Consider the following 22069-nt stretch of genomic DNA (forward strand, 5'->3'; position numbering starts at 1 on the left):
ATGGGTTTCTGTTAAGTTTCTCAGGATCCACATAAGAGTGAAATCATATGGTATCAAGACAGGCCTTTTTATGTCAGGGCCACTGGAGGATCACTGCAGGACCACATGTGACTAGTCTAGGGTCACCCTGGAAATCCTAGACCAACTGGTCACACAACAGAATTGGTACCTTTATCCCTGGATTTTTGGGTTGGTCTAGAACTCTAAAGCCAGGGGCACAGCTAAAGTGAATATTGTGAAGGAATCGTTTCAGGCTTAAAGTAGTTTAGCTGAATTGGATTTACTATGGAGACATAGTAAGTCAATGGTGTCTTGGTCACCTTGCTCTGTGCAACTTAAATAATGGTGATGAAGATGTGGGTGGAGAGGTAGAATGTAATCTAAAGTTGCAGAAAGTTTGTCCTTGCAGGACACTCAAGAAGAGGCTGTGCCCTATTAACATTTTGCCAAAGGTTCTTGTTCACTCTAAGTAGACTTAGAGCGTTACTTAAACTGGATATCATCCCTGGCATTGCCCTTGACTATTATTAACCTATTAGATTGACTCTCTTATACTGAGGCCAAACTCAGTACACCCCACGTACCTCAGAACATCCAGACCACATAAATTTGCCCTGGTTCAGACTCCCAAATTGTAACCTATACTGCCAGACACAGGTGGAGGATAAGGCAATGTGTGCCTGAATATTTGTTTGTATCATTTCTTCTAAATACCAAGCTTCGTAATAGAAAAGCTAAAGTATTACTAAATTTGCACTGTCATCCTAAATATGAATTTGAATATTTGTTCTGGAATCCTAATTAAGCCTCTAAAAGCCACTTAATTTTTTTACTCTCTCTAGAGCAGTTCTACTTGGCAGATATGAATAACATTGTGTATTAGGTTTTCATAGCTGCTATAACAAATTACCACAAACTTAGTGGCTTGAAACTATACAAATGTACTATGTTACAGAAGTCAGAAGTTCCAAATAGGTATCAGTGGACTAAAATTAGGGTGTTGGCAGGGTTGCGTTCCTTTTTTGACACCCTGGAGAAAATCCATTTTCTTGCCATTTCCGTGTTCTAGAGGCTGCCCACATTCCTTGGTTTGGGGTCCCTTCCGTGTTCAAAGCCAACAATGGCCAGTGAGGTTTTTTTCCTACGTTACGTCACTCTGACATTCACATTCTTGCTTTCCTCTTTTCCTTACCATGACCCTGTGATCACATTGGGCTCACCTAGATAATCCAAAATAATCTCCCCATCTCAGAGTCATCTAATTAACAACCTGAATGCCATCTGAATTTCAATTTCTCCTTGTCATGTAACATAACATATTCACATGTTCTGGTGATTAGGACATACACATCTTTTGGTGGGTACACTATTCTCTTACCACAGAGGGGGAAGCTGATAGGAAACAGAGAGTAAGGGTAGAAGGTATGGGGTAGGTAGAAAACAAAAACAATAATACATTTTTTAAAAAGTCTCTACTCTGTCAGGCAGTGTATTAGTTACTTTGGGTATGTTAATTTAATCTGAACATATCTCTGAGGTGAGTAGTAGTATCATCATTTCACAGTTCAGAAATGTTTAAGCAACTCACCAGAGGTCACAGAGTCTGGTAGGTGGCAAAGACTGGACTCTAGTTCATGTGTGTACTATTCATGCTTTGCGTAAAGCATTGAAAGGGCAGAGAAGATTTAGTTTTTATGAATCAAACCAAGTGTATTTGTCGTAGTATATAAACACTCTTAACATACCATGTTTTGAGAAGGAAAATAGCCTGCTACCCAGAACTTTTTAGTCTTTTAAGCCATTATCTTTTAACTATACTTATTTCTTATGCTGTACTTTATGTAAGTTTCATAAAACTTGTTGGTGTTTAATAAATGTATCTGGATATGCTGAAATCATGTTTGATGAAATTAATTTCTTCACAAAGAAAAAACCTGATGTGATAATAGCTATATCACTTATGGAAGTATCAGTAAGGCACCAGTCTGGTTCAAAGCACTTTATGTGTATTTCCAACTTATTTCATCTTTACAACAACCACATGACACAGGTACGATTGAGGAAGCAGAGGCATTGAGATAGTAAGTAACGCTCTTCGTCACACCTGTCATCCTGCTGATGAGAGGCAGAGCCAGTATTTGGACCCCGGCTGCCTGACCCCAGAGCAATGCTTCCAGCCAGCTTAAGTGCTGTCTCTTGGCCTTAGTCATGTATTTGTACATGTGTCCTTAATTTCCCTATTGTTTTCCTTTCTCCTAGGTTAAAAGCTAGGAAAATGTGTTTAGAAATCAGAAAAATGTGTTTATTCTTTTACTTTATACAGGATCAGCACAGTTCTGTGCTGTTCTGAGTGATGACGTGAATTATATCCACTGAAAATGGCAGTGCTATTAACCAGGCATTTTATTTTGAAGTTAAAAACTTAAGAACTCAAAAATGAGTGGAGCGTTGACCCATTTCCTTATCTTTCTGATACCAAGTTTTATTTTTCAGGAGTATTTGGGATCTCCAGTGAGCCTTATATGAAGTATGTGTGGAACGGTGAACTTCTGGATATAATTAAGAATACTGTGCATCGTGACTGGCTGTTGTATATTATTCATGGGTTCTGTGGACAGTCAAGTATCCTTTTTCAAAAAAACTAAGATATATATTATTAAACTTACGCTGTGTCAGTCTGTAGGAAACCATATATGAATTATAAGATTATATTTACCATTCTATGCACCCAGCAGGAAAACTTGCCCATGATACCGGGTAGTGGAAATACAGAGGAATGCAATCCATTTGAACAGGTCTATTTTGTACACAAAAGGATAAACAACAGGGAAGAAAATGCTGCATGCACAGTAAGGGATATAGGCAGTAAGTATCATTCTTATTTGAGAGGAGGAGCAGAATCACTGACAGGTGGGGAGGATGGGGCAGGCTTGGCCTGGGCTCTAAACAAAAGTCAGACCTTAGCAGCAAGCAAGGAGTGAGCACACAGGTGGGGGGGAAGCATCATGAGCATAGGGGTAGAGAAAGTCATGGGAGTAGTTTCATTCTGCATGTAAAATCCCTGGGAGGTACAATGTCGTGGGTAGTGGGGAGTCAGATTGCCGGTCACCAGACTGCTTTGCTGGTCAGACTAAGTAAGCATTTTGGGTTTGGTACCTGAATTTTGGAAAGTTTTTTCAAGAGGGTAATGTAGATAGGAGTACTTAGGAGGGTTGAGTTGACATCTGTTTTCAAGCTGGATGAAGAAAAATGAGACTAGAACAGGGACATGAGTTAGGAAGACATTGCAGTGGTTCAGGCATAATGTCCTAAAAGCCTGGATTGGGAAGGGACATAACAGATTAAGTAGAAGTAGGTTGAACCTTGGGTTAAGGTGATTTCGAGTTCAATGTTACAAATATTTTTTTTCCTTTTACTTAATTTCTAGCTATGGTTGAAGCCTTTCAAGAAAGTGCTGTCATGCTACGAGGTTTAGAAAGGCAGTGTATACTTTCTAGGAGTGGTATTTAGGTTTTTCCTGTCCCTTTTCGATATCATGTAGGGCATTTGTACACTTAGCTTATTTTCTGGTTGACATTCTTGTGCCTTGGTTTTTTTTTAAGACCTAGAGTGAAAACTTTAAAGGACTTTTTGTTTTGAGACCATTCAGTGGGTAAATGTAATTAATTAATATTCCTTCTTGCACCAGAGCATTCGGGAGGAGTGGGATCCAGGGGTATATCTAGAGAGGTTAGCCTTAAAGGCAGCCGGTGGTGCCTTCTTGATGGCAAATGAGGGAAGAAGGGAGGCTAGCTGAGGACATAGAGGAGGTTTGAAATGGGAATGAGTGAGATTTATGTGCGACACTTGAGATCATTACTTTATAATCATTTTCAAGCAGTGAGTAGTAGTATCTGCTTGGTGTATTCACTGAATAATGAGATTTGGCTCCAAATTACTTTCTCTGTTTCCCAAAGTGAAATCTACCTGGAAAGAACACAAGGTTTTCACCACCAAGAGCGCAAAAAGGAATGTGCCACAGTTTCTAAAGGCATTTTCTAAAAGGTAGTTCCAAACTTTTGTATTGCCAAGAGCTAACTCAGGGCCAGGCATATATTAAGCACAGTAAAAATGTTTATGTTTTTAGAATAAGGAATAGCACCATGGATTATAATTTTAAAGCCCATTAGTTTAGATGATGAATCTAGTTTCCTCGTTATCAAGCATGTAATAAATTTTGGAAGTCTTTATAATAAAAGGAATTGCTATCTATTCAGCATTTGCCATAGGACAGGCACTGGTTTACACACATTACCTAGCCTAGTCCTCCCAACCATCTAATAAAGTTAGTTACTTTGTTAGTACTCACACCACTTTACAGAAGATGGAACTGAGGCTCAGAAAGTTAAATAAGGTGACAGAAGCTGTATAGAGGTTAAACAGTTCACAGTGTTTAGTTTTTGCAGTTAGGTGACAAATTTGGGTAGCATTTATAGCATTAAGCATTTACTGTATTAAACTTATCCATCCCCTAAGTATCATATATTGCTTCATAGTTTAAACCCCCTGTTAAGTGAGATATGCTCTCTTTGAGAAGTATATGATCTCTGAAGACTAAGGAAGGATTAGTTGTACCTGTTGACATCCTTTAGCTGGCTGTAAGGTGAGACCAGGTCTTCCCTTGGCCACTAACCCTATACCTGATTACCGTTTCCTCTAGAATTCATGGAAACCACTCCTTAGGTAGGCCTGTTTTTGCTTTAATACCTGCATAACTTGGAGGAACCGTTAGACCCAATGCTATTCCATTCTTGGGTGGAGCTTTTTGGTTTTGTTTAACCTTCTGGACAAGGTATGTTTAAGTGCATATTGAAGGTATAATGATTCTCTTGGTTTGGTGTGACCGTTCGGTGTGAATGCTCTGACAGCTTTAACTCGATTTCTAAGAGCTGTTGATCTATGGACGACCAGTCTATGTCACTCTAATAGCTAGAAGATCCAGTAAGTTTGCCGGGACCCGCTTTCTCAAGAGAGGCGCAAACTGTGAGGTAAGATGGAGAAGCAACAGTGCTGCTGACATTTTCACCTTTCACATCTGCTTTGCTTTCAGAGGAAGCAAAGTGGAATTCTAGAAGATGGCATTTGTTAGTTTGAGACATGATCAAGAGAATAATTAATTCCCCAGAGTGTCTGAAACTTGGGAAATATGACTAATATATACAGATGTTCTGGAAAATCAGCTATCTTAGAGCAAGTTATGCAATGCCTTGGGGAGTTGTGACAAGTCTAACGTTGTGGACAATGAGCCATTTCAGTAATATATGACAAAATGTAGTGCATATTTAGTGTAAAGACTAAAATAGCAAAGCTCCTCCATCTGAGGAATAAGTGGAGGGGAGCACTTGCTGGAAATGCATCTTTTTAAAAAATATTTTTTAATGTTTATTCATTTTTGAGAGAAAGACACACAGAGCATGAGTGGGGGAGGAGCAGAGACAGAGGGAGACACATTATCCGAGGCAGGCTCCAAGCTCTGAGCTGTCAGCACAGAGCCGGGTGTGGGGCCCGAGCCCACGAATTGGGAGATCATGACCTGAGCTGAAGTCCGCACTTAACTAACTGAGCCACCCAGGTGCCCCGGAAATGCCTCCCTGATGAGAAGACAAAGTAGAGCAAGGCATGGAAACCCTTAATTCCACTCCCTCTGCTTTAGGTTGGCTCAAGGGAGGCTCCTTATTCAGCTCACCCCTGGAAAATAACCACAACAGAAATTCCGTCCTGCCATCAGTCATGTAATCCCCTCTGAGTGTTTCATCTCCATTTGCAGTAGACAGCTTGAGTCTTATGCAGATGTGTGTTTGAGTAGACAGATTGAGTGAGACACTGGGCTTTAATCCAGGGCAAAAATAGCAACATTGTTCTTAAAATTATATCAACACAATGAAAATATTTATAACTGGTGCTCTAAGAAAAATTGGAATTTTGCTATGTTACTTTTGAATATTTTAAGGATAATCAAACAGACATGAAAATTATTCTTCGTCATATCCTTATATACTTTTACAAGTAAAGCGAACTCAAGAACTTTTTTTTTTTTTTTTTTTTTTTTTGCTTCTTTCCATCAGGCATTATTTGAATCTCACTGTTTTGTCCCTTTCATTCCTCCCCGGTCTTCAGAACTAAAGTTTTATATTCTGCTGGTCTTGCTGACCTCCAGTATAATTTCATGTAATTGTTTTCCTTTTCTGTCCCTCTCTGCCATTTATATCACTCAGGCTGTTCTCTGTCTGCTACTTGTATTATTAGCTATTTAATTTGATTTTTTCCTAATCTATTCTCGGCTATTTTTAATTGCCTTTTTTGTTGTTGCATTTTAATGGCTTTCCTTTTCTAATGTGCACATTGAATATTGATCAACATTTACCTCTTTAAAATGTTCTAAAATGGGAATTATAATTTCATTATATACTTGGAAATTTGTTCCATTAAAAAATTCTGAGAACATAAAATATCTTTAAATGCCACCTTTCTTTCCAGGGCGATGTTGCAAATGAAGTGGAGACTGAACAAATACTCTGTGATGCTTCTGTGATGTCTTTTACTGCAGGAAGTTATTCTTCTTATGTACAAGTTAGAGGATCAGTGCCTTTATACTGGTCTCAGGACATTTCAACTATGATGCCTAAACCACCTATTACGTGTACGTGGAACAATCTTTTTAATAGTAACCCTTTTTTTAACCCACATTTAGAGATGATGAACAGAAATCTCATAAATTCTTAGATTTTGACCAAGTTTTGCTACTGGAAGGTAGATAATTTAGAAGAAGGACATCTGTTATTTTTATTCAATAACTTTATAAGTTTTCTTTAATTTTGACTGCTAGTAAATTGTATTTTACTTCAGAAATGTAAGAATCAGTCAAATTCAATAAATACGTGTAGAAGGAGTGTCTGATAAGCTCAAGAGGAATTTGGGAAGTGAAACTACTAGATTAATTGAATTAATTAATTGAAACTACTAGTTGTATTGCATTTTTTAAACATTAAAAAACAAACCAAGCCCTATGCGTCTTTATTCTTGCTTTATAATTTTTATTTTGGTATTTATTTATTCATCCTTTTTATCCCCCTCAGTGGATCAGGCAGATCCGTTTGCACACGTGGCTGCCCTTCACTTTGACCAGATGCTTCAAAGGTTTGGCTCCCCCATCATCATCTTGAATTTAGTGAAGGTATGGTGTGCTCATCTGTTTGCTTAGGAAATTCAGTCACACCAGAAAAATCTTTCCTTGGCACAAAGGGGTTTAACAAGCTTGCTTTATAGACTTTCTGTGTTGTGACAGAGCACTGTGTCTGATTGTCGAAGGCATTGTCCTTTGGCCTTAGATTCTGTGTGGCCTCTTCCCTGGGTAACTGGGAGAATCAGCAGTATGTCTTCAAGGGAAGAGGGTGGTGCTGTCTGCCCGTCTTCTGAGTTTCCAGGACAGATTGGAGAAGGAAGCATGGAGATCACACAGTCACAGCCTAGTCTTGATACACCCCATTCCCTAGACAATCCAGAGATCTCTTAGGAAAGCTAATATGTAGTAGTAGGGTCTAAAGGCTAGATTCGGAAATTGGGGTACTACTGTGGTTCAAGGACCAGGTGGACAAAGTGGTGGCATGGCCTTACAGTTCTGTGCTTCCTTGTGAGAGGCGTCTGGGCAACATACCTCGTGTATATAAGTAGGCACTCAGGTCATTAGCCTAGGATGGAGAGCAGGGAGAGCAGGTAATAAATTGTATCTATATCTGTTGCATTGAAAGAATCTCAGTCCACAGCCACGAAGACACCGAAAGCATGAAGAGCAAGGGTTTTGTTATGGTCACAGCAGTGGCCAACAACTTAGTAGTGTCTGAGGTTATTCTGAGAGGTTGATTAAGAAATGTTAATTTAATCAACACCAAGGAATCCTGTGTCCATTTAGTTCATTATTTAACAAGTATTCTTGAAGGTTTCCTTTGTGCCAAGGCAGTCACAGAAACAATTCCTGCCTTCACAGAGCTAATAGTCTAATGGAGGAGATGGTGAAGTAATGCAGAGGTACCGAGACAGGCTAAACGGTGCTATGAGAGCTTATAATGGGAGAGAAGTTTCCCCCAAGGAGATGATGAGTCAGCACAGACTGAAGGAAGAGGCATTAACTAGGCCAAGAAGAGAGGGAGTAATATTCAACTCAGAACAGCAGGTACCACGGCCCTGGGTCGGATATGGTACCTTTGAGGAAGGGAAGGCCTTATGGCAGGGGCCTTGCTGATGAGGACCAGAGAGCCTGTTGTGAGACGAGGCTGAAGAGATAGTTCTGGCCAGACCATGCAGAGCATTGTAGGGTGTGTTGATGAGTGTGGTCTTTATCCTGGGAGTGTAATGGAAAACCATTGAAGGTTTTGCATGATTGCGAGGATTGTGGTCTGATGTATATTTTGAAAAGGTCATCCTGACCTCAACAAAGAGAACATGTAGATTGGCACAAGGTTAAAGAATATGTTGGAAGGCCACATAGGAGGTTATTCTAGTTATCCAGAAAAGGGGTGACCCTGGTTTAAACCAGGGTGGTATGGTAGAGCTGAGGAGAAGTGTATGGAAGCAGTAGACTCGGTGATGGGCTAGATTTGAGATGAGGGAGAGGGAGATGTCAGGTTTGATCCCTGGGCTTCTGGTTACTCAGGTGGATGGATGGTGATGCCATTCACCAAAATAGGGAACGCTGGCTCTTCTTCATGGTATACAAAGTCCGTACAATATGGTTAGAAGCTATGGCTAAATGGACATTCAGTCTATGATGTTTGAAGTAATTCTGTATTAAATACGCAGATTCAAAAATAACATCTGATACATGTGATTGTAAAGTGTGCTTACCCAGGTTTCTCAAATGTACATTTATTAGCAAAATATATTTGTTAATATTTAAAGGTTAATCAGGGGACTTAAAAAATTGTACTCGTTCATCATTCCATTGTCCTAAAAATCCTGACAATAATTAGAGATAAGTAGAAAATAGTTTGGAGATTAAGTCGCTATTTTGTGGAATAGAAAAAAGTTTTTTGTTGTTTTTGCTGTTAGTTATTTTATTCATACGTTAAAAGATGTTTATTCAGTTCATTTGGAAAAAGTACTAATTTGTGATTAGAGTCAAAGAATGCATTTGTGTGTATTGAATGATACTGAAGGATATTCACTTTTTTTTAAAGTTTATTTATTTATTTAGAGAGAGAAAAAGAGCGTGTGCGCAGGGGAGGGGCAGAGAGAGAGAGGGGGAGAGAGAATCCCAAGCAGGCTCTGCACTGTCAGCACAGAGCCCGATGTGGGGTTCGATCCCACGAACCCATGAGATCATGACCTGAGCTGAAATCAAGAGTCAGCCACCCAGTCAGCCGCACCCCAGGATGTTCACTCTTTATTCTGCCTCTGTATGAAGTCACTAAAATGAAATGCTTTTCTTGATTTCTTTTCTTTTTTACCCTGTGTTGTAATCCCACCCCTACCCCACCTTCCCTAGTTGTGGAAGTTTGAGGTGCTGGTTGACATTTTGTAGCAATCCATGCACGGTCAGTACCACTACTGAGGAATCAATAGGAAGTCAACCTGGAATCAAGCACTGAACGTGTTTAGTCTGGGGGCCGTGGGTGACAGGCAGTGGGGGAGTCTCTGACTTCTTGAAGTGATACTTAAAATCACTTACATTTGTGACGTTTTCATCTGGTTGTAATAGGACTCTGCGACCCAAAGGAGGTTGACTAAACCCACTACCACTAATCCGCGATGGACAGACAAGGCATAAAGCAGATTCTTTTTACATGGAGATGATCTAAGGTTGATTAAATAACCTTTTCTCTCCCTCTCATAAAATGTCAGATTTGATCAAAAAATTTCAAAAAGGTTTTGTTTCCCTAGTTGATTCAAAGTGCTTCTGAGAAAAATTCCAGATACATAATTTAATTTTCTCGGATGTAAACAGCTAAATACATGTTCATCCTAAACTGATTTAACACTGTTCTTAATCAACTCTTTTCTAATTCCTCCATTTGACTTATTCAGCTGTGCAGAAGAGATACCCTTTTTGTTTCCACAGTGGCTATCTAATTACATTCATGACAATTAATAACTAATACCGTGACTGAAAACCGCAGAGACCCATTTTGATGCCAGCGATAGTGCCTCGACACCATGTTGGTGTCACTGTCACTGAATTGTTTTTCTTTGTTTCTAAGTGAAGTCCTGATCAGGATAACAATAAAAATGGCTGATTGTTATTCATAGTTCTCACATGACAGTTACTCTGATAAGAGATTACTGTGTTTTATCTCTTTTAAACCTCACATCATCGCTGTAAGGGAGATACTATTGTTACCCCATTTTATAGATGAAGAAATAGAGGCCCTGGAAAGGTGAGAACCTTGCCCAAGGCTATGTGGCTAGCAGGCAGCTGAGCCAGCATTCCAGCCACAGAGCTGTACTGGAACACACTAGCCTCTCTCCTTTTTTAAAAAAAAATTTTTTAATGTTTATTTTTTAAGAGAGAGAGAGAGACAGAGATAGAGAGCAAGTGGGAGAGGAACAGAGAGAGAGAGAGAGGGAGACACAGCATCTGAAGCAGGCTCCAGGCTCTGAGCTGTCAGCACAGAGCCTGACGTGGGGCTCGAACCCATGAACCCTGAGATCACGACCTGAGCTGAAGTCGGATGCTTAACCGACTGAGCCACCCAGGCACCCCTGCATTAATGTCTCTTAAATGAGAGGCATGTAATATGTAAGGAGGTACAGCAGGCAGGGAGGCAGAAGGTAAGATTTGGTCCATGAACACCTCTCAACTTCAGTTCAACCACAGTGTTGAAAGGGGAGAAAGTGCCTCGCTTGGCTACCTCACAGGGTGTTTAAGAGTCAAATTTAGAAACACATGTAGGCTGCAAAACACTCTCAGCCAGTTTAGAGATTATGCATCCAGACCTAGTGGATATCTGTCTTGTCCTTAGCGGGCTGGAGTTCAGGGTTTCGTTCTTCTGGTCCTTGGGGAGTTCTTTTCTGACAGAGTGGGGTGTGGAGGGTGGAGACGAGGCCTGGGAGGGTGAACCGAGCATCTTGGAGCTGCAGGAGGTTATTAAAAAAAAATCTCATCTCCTTGAATTTTTGAAGCTAATTATCTGTTGACTTTAATTCAATGAAGTATTTATTTCTTTGAATTTATATTATTTTTATTTTAGGCTTTTTTCCCCAGTATATTTAAGACTTAGGCTTCTTGCCTTAGCTGAAAAGTAAAAATGTTGAAAGTCTCTTCCTCTGACTTAAGGTAACTAGAACCCTGAAAATGTTTCATTTTTGATAAAGGAACGAGAGAAAAGAAAGCATGAGAGAATTCTGAGTGAAGAACTTGTAGCTGCTGTGACGTACCTCAACCAGTTTTTGCCTCCTGAGCACACCATTATTTATATTCCTTGGGATATGGCCAAGTACACCAAGAGGTGAGTAGATGTCCATATGTTTGGTTCTGATATTTTCCTTTTCTTGTGACATAAAGTAGCCGGAAGCTGCTCTCTATGGTAAAGTGAATGTTCTCTTTTAATTTCCTTCATGAACCCACTGAGGGGCTGTTTTGGTGCTGATGTATAATTTGAGTGCTTAAATTAATTGACCAAACTCTTTTCTTTGCCCACCACCGATACCACCTGCACATTCTCTTTTAAGTAACTAGTCACTTCAGGACATCTCTGCTCCACGCTTTCCCTTACAGCCATTAGTTTCACTGTGCCCTGTTTCATCTTGTCCCCATTTGGTCACCTTCTCAGATACCACTTTTGGCAGATCTGGCTTGTGGATGAACCTGTAGTGACTCCTGACTGTTCATAGGCAATTAACTCTTAGTGTAGTGTGAAAGCCCCATTCCAGAATGTAGTAACTTTTTCTTTATACCCGGGCTGTTCTCTTCCTAGAAGATGAAACTGCATGCCCAGCGCCCAGGGTGGCAGCCAGGGTCCCATTCCTGAGCCTTTTCTTCTGTGGTTTGACCCCCACCTCCCTGGGGTGCATTCCTACCTCTCCTTTACCTGTCAAGGACCTGACTCAAAACTCTGGTCATCCAAGGAACTTTCTTTCCTTAACCTTATGTTGTCCTTTTACTCATTTACTAGGTGTTCATATTAACACTAAGTTTATTCTGAGGTGTTGTTCATTTTTTTAATGTTACCGTATTGTTTTGTACTTTAACTCATTGTACTTTTTTCTAACTCATTTTGTGTAGTTAGATACCCATGCACACACACACACACATACACACACAAACATATGCACACATTTTCCTAGAGTCTAAGACTGATTACAGGTTGGCACCATTTATATTTATTTTCCAGTGTTTTCTTCCCCTGCCACCCGCACTGTGCATTGTATTCTGCTCACATTTTATGAATGCCTATTGACTTGACTGATTTGACTCTTAAGTAGCGAAAGGCTTTAGGAGAAGCTCTCCTGGGGGTGTAATGTGCCAAGATTAAGGCTTGCCAAGAGTTGATACAGGCCCTTCATGTCTCTTGCACCAAATCTTGCTAGTTATTGAACACACATTATATTGCAGAAATTAATTGTTACAATGTTCCTGTTGAATACAAACCGGACATTTTAAAACTTAAATCCCAGGATCCACATAAGAGTGAAAACATATGGTATCTGTCTTTCTCTTTATTTTTAATTAAAAAAAAAAATTTTTTTTTAACGTTTATTTATTTTTGAGACAGAGAGAGACAAAGCATGAACAGGGCAGGGTCAGAGAGACGGAGACACAGAATCTGAAACAGGCTCCAGGGTCTGAGCTGTCAGCACAGAGCCCGACACGGGGCTCGAACTCACAGACCGCGAGATCATGACCTGAGCCAAAGTCGGCCGCTTAACCGACTGAGCCACCCAGGCGCCCCATCTGTCTTTCTCTTTGTGACTCATTTCACTTAGCACAACACTCTCCAGATCCATCCACGTTGCTACAAAAGGCCATATTTCATTCTTTCTCATTGCCAAGTAGTATTCCATTATGTATATAAACCACAATTTCTTTATCCATTCATCAGTTGACAGAAGACCATGGGAGAGGGGAAGAAAAAAAAAAGTTAGAGAGGGAGGGAGCCAAACCATAAGAGACTCTTAAAAACTGAGAATAAACTGAGGGTTGATGGGGGGGTGGGAGGGAGGGGAGGGTGGGTGATGGGTATTGAGGAGGGCACCTGTTGAGATGAGCACTGGGTGTTGTATGGAAACCAATTTGACAATAAATTTCATATTAAAAAAAAACAAAAACCTTAAATCCCTATCATTACTGTAGACTTTATTTGCTTCTGATGCAAAGATAAGTATACATTAGACTTGTCTCTTCTCACTTTTCTCATTCTTCCTTCTCTCCTCAGCAAGCTGTGTAATGTTCTTGATCGACTGAATGTGATTGCAGAAAGTGTGGTGAAGAAAACTGGGTTCTTTGTAAACCGCCCTGATTCTTACTGTAGCATTTTGCGGCCAGATGAAAAGTATGTATGGTGTAAAAACTTAAATCAAGAATTTTGCTCTTGTGGATAAAAATATTGTAAATATGAGCCGTTTGTATTACTTGAAAGATGGATGAATTTATTTCTTTGGGGAGACAAGACAAGCTACTCATGTGATTGTGGAATGAACTTTCACTATCGGCATGGGATTTCCTCTGGCAGTTGTATAGACTTCTGATGGAAGCCACAGAATGTCTCTTATTCATGGAATAAACATTACATCAGATGTTTCTGCCAAGTAAAATTTTCTGCAATGAATTCTATTTTTCAGCATTAAGGGCAGGAATTTTTTTCCATAGACTAAATACATTTATGAAATGTAAATTTTTTCCTATGACATTTTTATGAAAATCATGTTTATCACTGTATTATAGTTATTGTTCACAAACCTTTCTTCATTACTACTTTGTGAGCTTCTTCAGATCAAGGATCCTGTTTTATGTGTCTTTTAATGAACTAATGTTATACCTTCCCAGCATTTTATTTTCAGCTAACAAAGTTAATTATAATGGAAAAAACCAAAAAACCGCACAGAGCAAAAACCAACTGTCGTGTGTATATCTTTAGAAATCATCCTTTTCTGGGGTGCCTGGGTGGCTCAGTCAGTTAGGTGTCCAACTTTGGCTTAAGTCATGATCTCACAGTTCGTGAGTGAGTTCGAACCCCATGTTGGGCTCTGTGCTGACAGCTCAGATCCTGCAGCCTACTTCCAATTCTGTGTGTGTGTGTCTCTCTCTCTCTGTCCCTCCCCGGTCACACTCTGTCTCTCTGTCTCTGTCTCTCTCTCCCTCAAAAATAAATAGACAAAAAAATAATAAAAGAAAGCATCCTTTTTTTACAGTTTGAATTTTGGGATATCTGTGATGGTGGTCCTCAAGACCATCCCCAGGATCCTTGATTCATAAGGAAATGTCAAAGCATTCAGCATATTGTTGTACTCATGGCTGTGATTTATTAACGTCAAAGGATACAAAGCAAAATTCGCAAAGGGAAAAGGCATATGTGGCAAAGTCCGGAGGAAATAGGTGAAACTTTCAAAGTTCTCTCTTAATGGAGTCACACAGAACATGCTTAACTCCCCCTGCAACCTGTTGTCACAGCATGTGTGAAATGTTGCCAATCAGAGAAGATTATTAAATACTCAGCGCCAGGGTGTTTTATTGGAGGCTGGTCCCCTAGACGGCTCTGCTTGACACATACCAAAATTCCTGACTCCCGTAAGGAAAGAGGTTGTTCAGCAAAACCATATTGTCTCTACAGACAGTTTAGGTACAGTGAGGCACTCTTGTCTGTCGGGGAATGGGAACACAAGTTTCCAGATGCCAGCCAAGGACCAACTGTGTTAGCAGGCCTTTCTGAGGAAAGCAGTCAGACCTGTTAACTCTTTTCTGTACTGCACCTTCTTTTAAATAATTAAAATATCTTGGGGGTTCCCCGGGTGGCTCAGTTGGTGAAATGTCCGACTCTTGGTTTTGACTCAGGTTACAATCTCATGGTTTCATGAGTTTTAGCCCCAGGTCCAGGCTCAACAGTATAGAGCCTGCTTGGGATTCTCTCTCTCTACCTCTCTCTCTCTGCCCCTCCCCCGGTCACACTGTCTCTGTCTCTCTCAAACTTAAAATTTTTTTTTTAATAATTAAAAATAATAATTAAAATTAATAAATTTTTAAATTAAAATTTAATTCTTAAGAAATTAAAATGTTTTAAATAATTATAATATTTTAAATAATTAAAATAAAATAGCAATTTCATTATATAGTACTTAGAACATACCCCCAGGCATTCATTAGCACATGGAGAAAATAAGAAGGAGGGAAAATAATAAGGAAGTCTGCAAAAACAACCAAAGGTATGCAACAAAACTCCATGAAATAAAGCTAGAGGAGGTGGAGAATCTCAACACTGAGGGAAGGAGGATAAGGCTTGGAAGATTTTATTAGAAAGATCCCCTGCAATTACTATTCATGTCTGTAGAGACCAAAGAGGAAATAGGCTTAAATTAATGCAACAGGGATTTTGGTTGAACATGGGTGATAAATGCCTGAGTTGTGCGACACTGGGGCAAGTTAAGTTGCTTCTTTCCTGGGTTTCCCTGGGTTCTCCGTGAGGAGGGAGAGCAGGGATAGCATTCCATCTTGGTTATTTGCATATTCACTTACCAGAAAGAATGAAAGTAAGCAGAATCAGCTGGTCATTCTGGTGCATTCAGCCCTATTACTTTGATTCTTTATAAAGAGCTAGTACCAAAAATGAATATAGATTATGCTATTAAAATTTTTTTAAAGCATCTATTTTTAAACACAGGTGGAATGAACTAGGAGGATGTGTGATTCCCACTGGTCGCCTGCAGGTATAGATATTATATTAATAGTGAATAGAATCTGTATTCGCAGTGCATGATGTTTTCTGAAAGTAGTTGTGGAGAGAGATATACTTCTTATTTAATGCAAAATTATTAATCAGGATTTTTAAAAGCCTTACTGCTAGTGTTTAACTCTTACAAATGATGTGAAACTAAAATAATAATGGCCTGTGGATTTTTTCTTAAACATTATAATTTTTATTATTGGAAATTGAAACATAAACAAATGGGAAAAGAATAAATTCGAATCACTTTGGAAAATGACCCAGATACAATCACCATATATATTAATCATGCTTTAATAAAAATAAGGCCCCAACCACTGAATATTTGGTTTCTACAATAAAAGATCTATCATGGAAAAAGCAACATATTTTACTAATCGGTACATGTGGAAAATGTTAGTTATCTGTTTTATCTTAAACTCAAAAAGAAAATTCAAATATAGACTAGAAGGTATAACAATGCCATTGCAGCAATATTAAGTGAGCAGCAAATGTAACCTTTTATAATGTTCTTCATTATTTGTGCAGGAATAATACCCTGCCTACAGCTTTTCTTCTGCTTTTTAAGAAAAGAAATCTAAAGTGGGATAGAAGCAGTTTTGGTCACTGAATAATGGTTGGAAAGTCTTAAGGTATTTCTCTTTAGACTGGTGTTCTTCGAACCAACTGTGTGGACTGTTTAGACCGCACCAACACGGCACAGTTTATGGTGGGAAAATGTGCTTTGGCTTATCAGCTGTACTCCTTGGGACTGATCGACAAGCCTAATCTACAGTTTGATACAGATGCAGTTAGGTAAATCTTCTTTTCTGCCTTTTGACTGCTGGTAATGACAGAAAGCAAAACTGGTTAGTAATAAGGAATTCTATGGACTCGTTTCTTCATTTAGCTTCTCAAAAATTATGTTGCTAAAACTATTCAAATTAATTCTGTAATAAATACTTTTATTAAAGACCTGTGTGTTATTGCCATGGTTTTTATTTTTTGTTGGTGTTAATTATTAGTAAACACTATGCTCTTTAGATAAATCCAAAGTGCTTTAGATAAATACAGACTAGTGGTTTTAAAAAAAAAATAAATTCAGACTGCATTAGAAAGAAAAAGTAATGTGACTTCGTACATTTGGAATCAAAAATATAAGGCATATAAAAGATTGATTCTTCATTAAGGATTACTGTGTCTTCATTGCTCATTGGATCCATGGCACTGCGTGAAGTGCTGTTTCTTGAAAATACAATGATGGTTGTTATTGGTCATCTGATGGAGTCATAAAGGCTCTGTTGAGCAAAGAGATCAGCTTCCAAATGGCCAAATCCACAGATACCGCTGCACTGAAAATCTTAACAGGCACGTGAAGAAATACGAGTTTCAAACGTGTTTTTAGGAAAGAATATGGTTTGTCTGTCCCAGAAAGGCAGAAAATTCTGTTGTGGGAGATAAATTGATCTGAAAAATCAATTAGAAAGATGAAAAATGTTAGAAGTCTTTCAATAAGGTTAGAACCACCGTGGTCTGGCTTTGGTGGGTTACGTTTTTGGTGCCCTTACTTCCTTTTCAGTGTTTTCTTTGATTTTGTTACTTTTTAGATTATTACTATAGTGTATATTTTGCACGTACATTTATCATCAAGAGTCTACTTGAAAGGCTTTTAGGAATTCAAAGGTGGCTAAGTGAAGAGCGTGTGTAACACTTTCGGTAAAATTTTTTAATGTTTGTTTTTCTTTGGTTTAGGTTATTTGAGGAACTCTATGAAGATCATGGGGATACCCTGTCCCTTCAGTATGGTGGTTCTCAACTTGTTCACCGTGTCAAAACCTACAGAAAGATAGCACCATGGACCCAGCACTCAAAAGACATCATGCAGACCCTGTCTAGATATTACAGCAATGCTTTTTCAGGTAATTCTGGAATAATAAGCATTTCTACAACTTTACCTGATGTGCATTTTTCTTCTTATGCATTTTCCTTTTTTAAGCAATCTGGCTAAGTGAAATCAAAATTAAATATTTTGAAAGTTTAAATAAAATAGAATCTCATTTTGAAGGTGCTCAACAACAGATTTGTTGTCTCACAGTTCTGGAGGCTAGAAGTCCAAAATCAGGGTATGAGCAGGGCCGTGCTCCTTCTCCCTGGAGGCTCCAGGGGAGAATCCTAACTTGCTTCTTAGCTTCTGATGATTGCTGGTGATCCGTGGCTTGCAAGTACGGCACTTTAATTTCTGCCTCTGACATTGCCTGGCATTTTCCCCTTGTGTCTGTGTCTTCATGGCACTTTCCCTGTGAGTCCCTCTCTTCTTGTAGGGACACTAGTCATAGTGGATTATGGGCTGCCCTACTCTAGAGTGACTGCGTGTTTTTTTTTTTTTAATTTTTAATGTTTATTTTTGAGAGAGAGACAGAGTGTGAGTGGGGGAGGGGCAGAGAGAGAGGGAGACACAGAATCCAAAGCAGGCTCCAGGCTCTGAGCTGTCAGCACAGAGCCCCACGCGGGGCTCGAACTCACAAGCCATGAGATCATGACCTGAGCCAACGAAGGTCACTTAACCAACTGAGCCACCTAGGTGCCCCTAGAGTGACTGCATCTTAACTGGATCATATCTGCAGACTCAACTTCCAAATAAGGTCACATTCACAGGTCCCAGGGCTTACGGCTTTACCATATCTTTTGGGGGGACACAGTTCAACCTGTAACACTTGTGTAAGTAGTGTGCCAATATGTTCCTATCTCTCTGGGGGTGGGTTACCATGGAAAAGGTTGAAAACTGTTCTGATGGAAAGGGAGCATCCACTCTTCTGTACTCTGTTATCATTGTCCCTATAATGGGAATGATTATTGATATATAAGGACCAAGTAAAGTGTTTTTTAATAAGACTGGGGGACAGAGAGAATGAATGTGTAGCTGTACATTATTTAAAAAGCAAGGAGTACTATTAAAAGATAGAAAATGGTCGTGGAAAGATAAGACAAAATTGTCCACAACTGTGAGAAGAACTACTATGAAAGCAATTATTTTATGAATAATGTGGCTAAAACAGACTTTATTTTGAGAAGCATGGTGTCGTTGGGGTGTACAACTTATTTTAAAAATACAGTGGATATTATGTTAGGACAATATATTTATAGAACCATTCTCTTTAAAGCACTCAAGATAACTTTACAAAACTTAACTTCCTTACGTTATTCCTCTGGGGTGGGCAGGAAGATGCTTGAAATTAAGTTGTTAGGAATTTTTTTCCTCTCATTACCAAAAAAATTTATGTAGACAGACAAACAGCAAATTAAGTCAAAAGATAAGCTATGGAGAATTTTGAAACCTACCATCAAATGCTAATTTCCTTTAGATATAAAGAGCCAGTATTTCCTTTAGATGTAATAAGCCAAAATAAAGAGACCAACAGTTTAAGAGAAAAAAATAGGCAAATGAAATGTACAGTTCGTAGGGAAAAAAATGCAATGGATTCCAAACATATGAAAGAAAGCTCAACTTCACTATCTTGGCTATTGTATGTGATGCTCCAGTGAACATAGGGGTGCGTCTTTTTGAATCAGTGTTTTTGTTTTCTTTGAATAAATACCTAGAAGTGGAATTGCCAAATCATATGGTAGTTCTTGTTTTAATTTGCTGAGGAACCTTTGCACTGTTTTCCATAGTGGCTGCACCATTTTACATTCACACTAACAGTGCACAAGGATTCCCTTTTCTCTGATTCCTGGCCAACACTTGTTACTTGTTGTCTTTTTGATAATAGCCATTCTGACAGATGTGAAGTGATATTTCATTGTGGTTTTGATTTTCATTCCCTAGTGATTCGTGATGTTATCTTTTCATGTGTCTCTTGGCCATCTATATGCCTTCTTTGGAGAAGTTTCTCTTCAGGTCCTCTGCCCATTTTTTAATCAGTTTTCTTTTTTCAGTTTATTTATTTATTTTGAGAGATAGAGAACAAGTGGAGTAGGCGCAGAGAGAGAGATGGGGAAGGAGGGTGGAGGGAGAGAATCCCAAGCAGGCTCCACGCTGTCAGCACAGAGCCCAGTGTGGGGTTCAGACTCACAAACCATGAGATCATGACCTGAGCTGAGATCAAAGAGTTGGGCACTTAACCGACTGAGCCACCCAGGTGCCCCAATTGTTTGTTTGTTTTTAATCAATTGTTTTGTTTTTTTTATATTGAACTGTGTGAGTTCTTTATATATTTTGAATATTATCCCCTTATTGGGTATATCATTTGCAGATATCTTCTCCCATTCAGTAGATTATCTTTTCATTTGTTGATGGTTTCCTTCACTGTGCAAAAGCTTTTTAGTTTGATGTAGTCCCATTTGTTTATTTGTTGCCCTAGGTTGTTAGGAATTTTATTGTTAGTTTGTGTAGACAGATTGATGCTATATGGGCAACCCACCTGAGTCTCTTTCAGGCTCATTTTAAAAATTGTTCTGAAGCTTCACATATTAGCATGCTCTGAGCTTTGTCTTTAAGAAGTACCTTTGGTTTCCAACATAGCTGGTTACATCAGCAGTTGGAGGATGCCAATAAGGAAAGAAGAGATACCTAGATACTCCCTTCAGGTGTTAGGAAGAGCTTTATAATTATAACTGTCTGAAGGACCTTGTTAAGCTCCTTCTAAATTTTATTTTATTTTTTTTTTTTTACATTTACTTTGGTAAGCTGAATTTTTTCGCTGAAGCTTGTTGAATTTAAATCCTATTATAAGAGGGTGGGTGGCTCAGTCAGTTAAGTGGCCGGTGAAATGGTTAAGCTGCCTGTTTAATGTCCAACTCTTGATTTCACCCCAGGTCATAATCTCACAGTTGTGGGATTGAGTCCCATGTCAGGTTCTGTGCTGGGCATGGAGCCTACTTGAGATTTTCTCCCTCCCTCTCCCTCTGCCCCTCCCCCACTTGCGTGCATGTACTCTCTCTCTCCCCCAAAAGAAAAATAAATAAAATAAATCCTATTATAAGAAAGAAAGAGAAGATATATGATACCTTCAGCAGTTAACAGATCTGTACACATGCATAAATACATACAGACAGGCACACACGTGTAATTTATAATTATTGTGTGTGTATGTATGTGTGTGCATGCATGCATAGGGGAGAATCAGATCCTTCTCAAACAGATTTAAAAAAAAGAAAAGTTCACAAAGTAAAGACCACAAAGCCTACCATACTTGGAAAACACATGGAGATGGCACCACACAGCATTATGATAGTGCTGTAAAGTAGTGGGACAGTTTCTTTCCCTTTCTGCTCACCACTGGAACAGGGGCATACGAGGGAGAACATTTTAGTTTATCAAGACTAGTGAGATAGCCTTCTAAGGTGATCCTTCTGAGGTTTAGAGTGAATAAGCTGTGTTTGGCTATAGCAGGAAGAAGATACTTAGCAATAATTTTTGTTTTAATAACATTTTAAATAACAATAACTATTCACCTTTCCTGCAACCAAAGCAGTTAAACTTGGCAGAAGAAAAAGTTGCAACTAAGTACTCTCAGTTTAACCCCTCTGTCATGCTTTGAATCCCATCCCTTCATGCTTTCCCTGTAGCTTTCATTGCTGCACATAATCCGTTTCCCCCTCTCTACTGCTTCATTTCCATTAGCACGAAAGCACTCCTTGGTATTTTCCTTTTGACTTTTCCTTCCATCCTCAGTCCACAGTCCTTTTCCTTTGCATTCCTAAGCAAAACCTCTCTAGTTATCTGCCTGCCTGTTTCCTCTTGTATCCTGTTCTCTCTACCTGTTCCACTGGGCATCCTCTCTATCATGCCACTGAACCTGTACTTTTCAGAATCACCAGGAGTCTCCATATTGCCAAGCCAATGGTCACTTTTCTGCCTTTATCTTATGGGGCCTGTCACCAGCTTTGCTCACAGTTGACCAGTCCCTCTTTCTTGAAACTCACCTGTGTAATATCTCACTGAGTCTCCCTATTGATGTTTCCTGCCCCATTTCTAAACCCTCTTCTTTTCTTTCTGCACTTTTACCTTAGGGGCATCTCATTCAGCTCTTAAGTACCATGCATTTGACACTCACCTTTGTATCTCTAACCTTTGACTTCTCTGTTGAGTCCCAGACTTGTTTATCTAAAAGCTGACCTAGCTAACATCTCTTCTTGAATGTTGTATGAAGTTTCTGTAGGTTCTGTAACAAATTACCATA

At 39.2% G+C, this 22069-nt stretch overlaps 1 protein-coding gene across 6 annotated transcripts in view; it reads left to right on the forward strand.

Annotated features, from left to right (window-relative positions):
• Nucleotides 1–22069, forward strand: part of FIG4 (FIG4 phosphoinositide 5-phosphatase) — a 131951-nt gene that overhangs the window by 38930 nt on the left and 70952 nt on the right. For all 6 annotated transcript variants that reach the window (XM_049654157.1, XM_049654156.1, XM_049654153.1 and 3 more), the window contains 9 exons: nt 2494–2622; nt 4927–5027; nt 6517–6679; nt 7116–7213; nt 11347–11480; nt 13407–13523; nt 15846–15891; nt 16555–16703; nt 17640–17806. In XM_049654157.1, the coding sequence (XP_049510114.1) occupies nt 2494–2622; nt 4927–5027; nt 6517–6679; nt 7116–7213; nt 11347–11480; nt 13407–13523; nt 15846–15891; nt 16555–16703; nt 17640–17806 (1104 nt within the window). The remainder of the gene's footprint in view (nt 1–2493; nt 2623–4926; nt 5028–6516; nt 6680–7115; nt 7214–11346; nt 11481–13406; nt 13524–15845; nt 15892–16554; nt 16704–17639; nt 17807–22069) is intronic.

Source organism: Panthera uncia, assembly GCF_023721935.1.
Source record: "Panthera uncia isolate 11264 chromosome B2 unlocalized genomic scaffold, Puncia_PCG_1.0 HiC_scaffold_24, whole genome shotgun sequence".
NCBI lineage: Eukaryota > Metazoa > Chordata > Mammalia > Carnivora > Felidae > Panthera > Panthera uncia.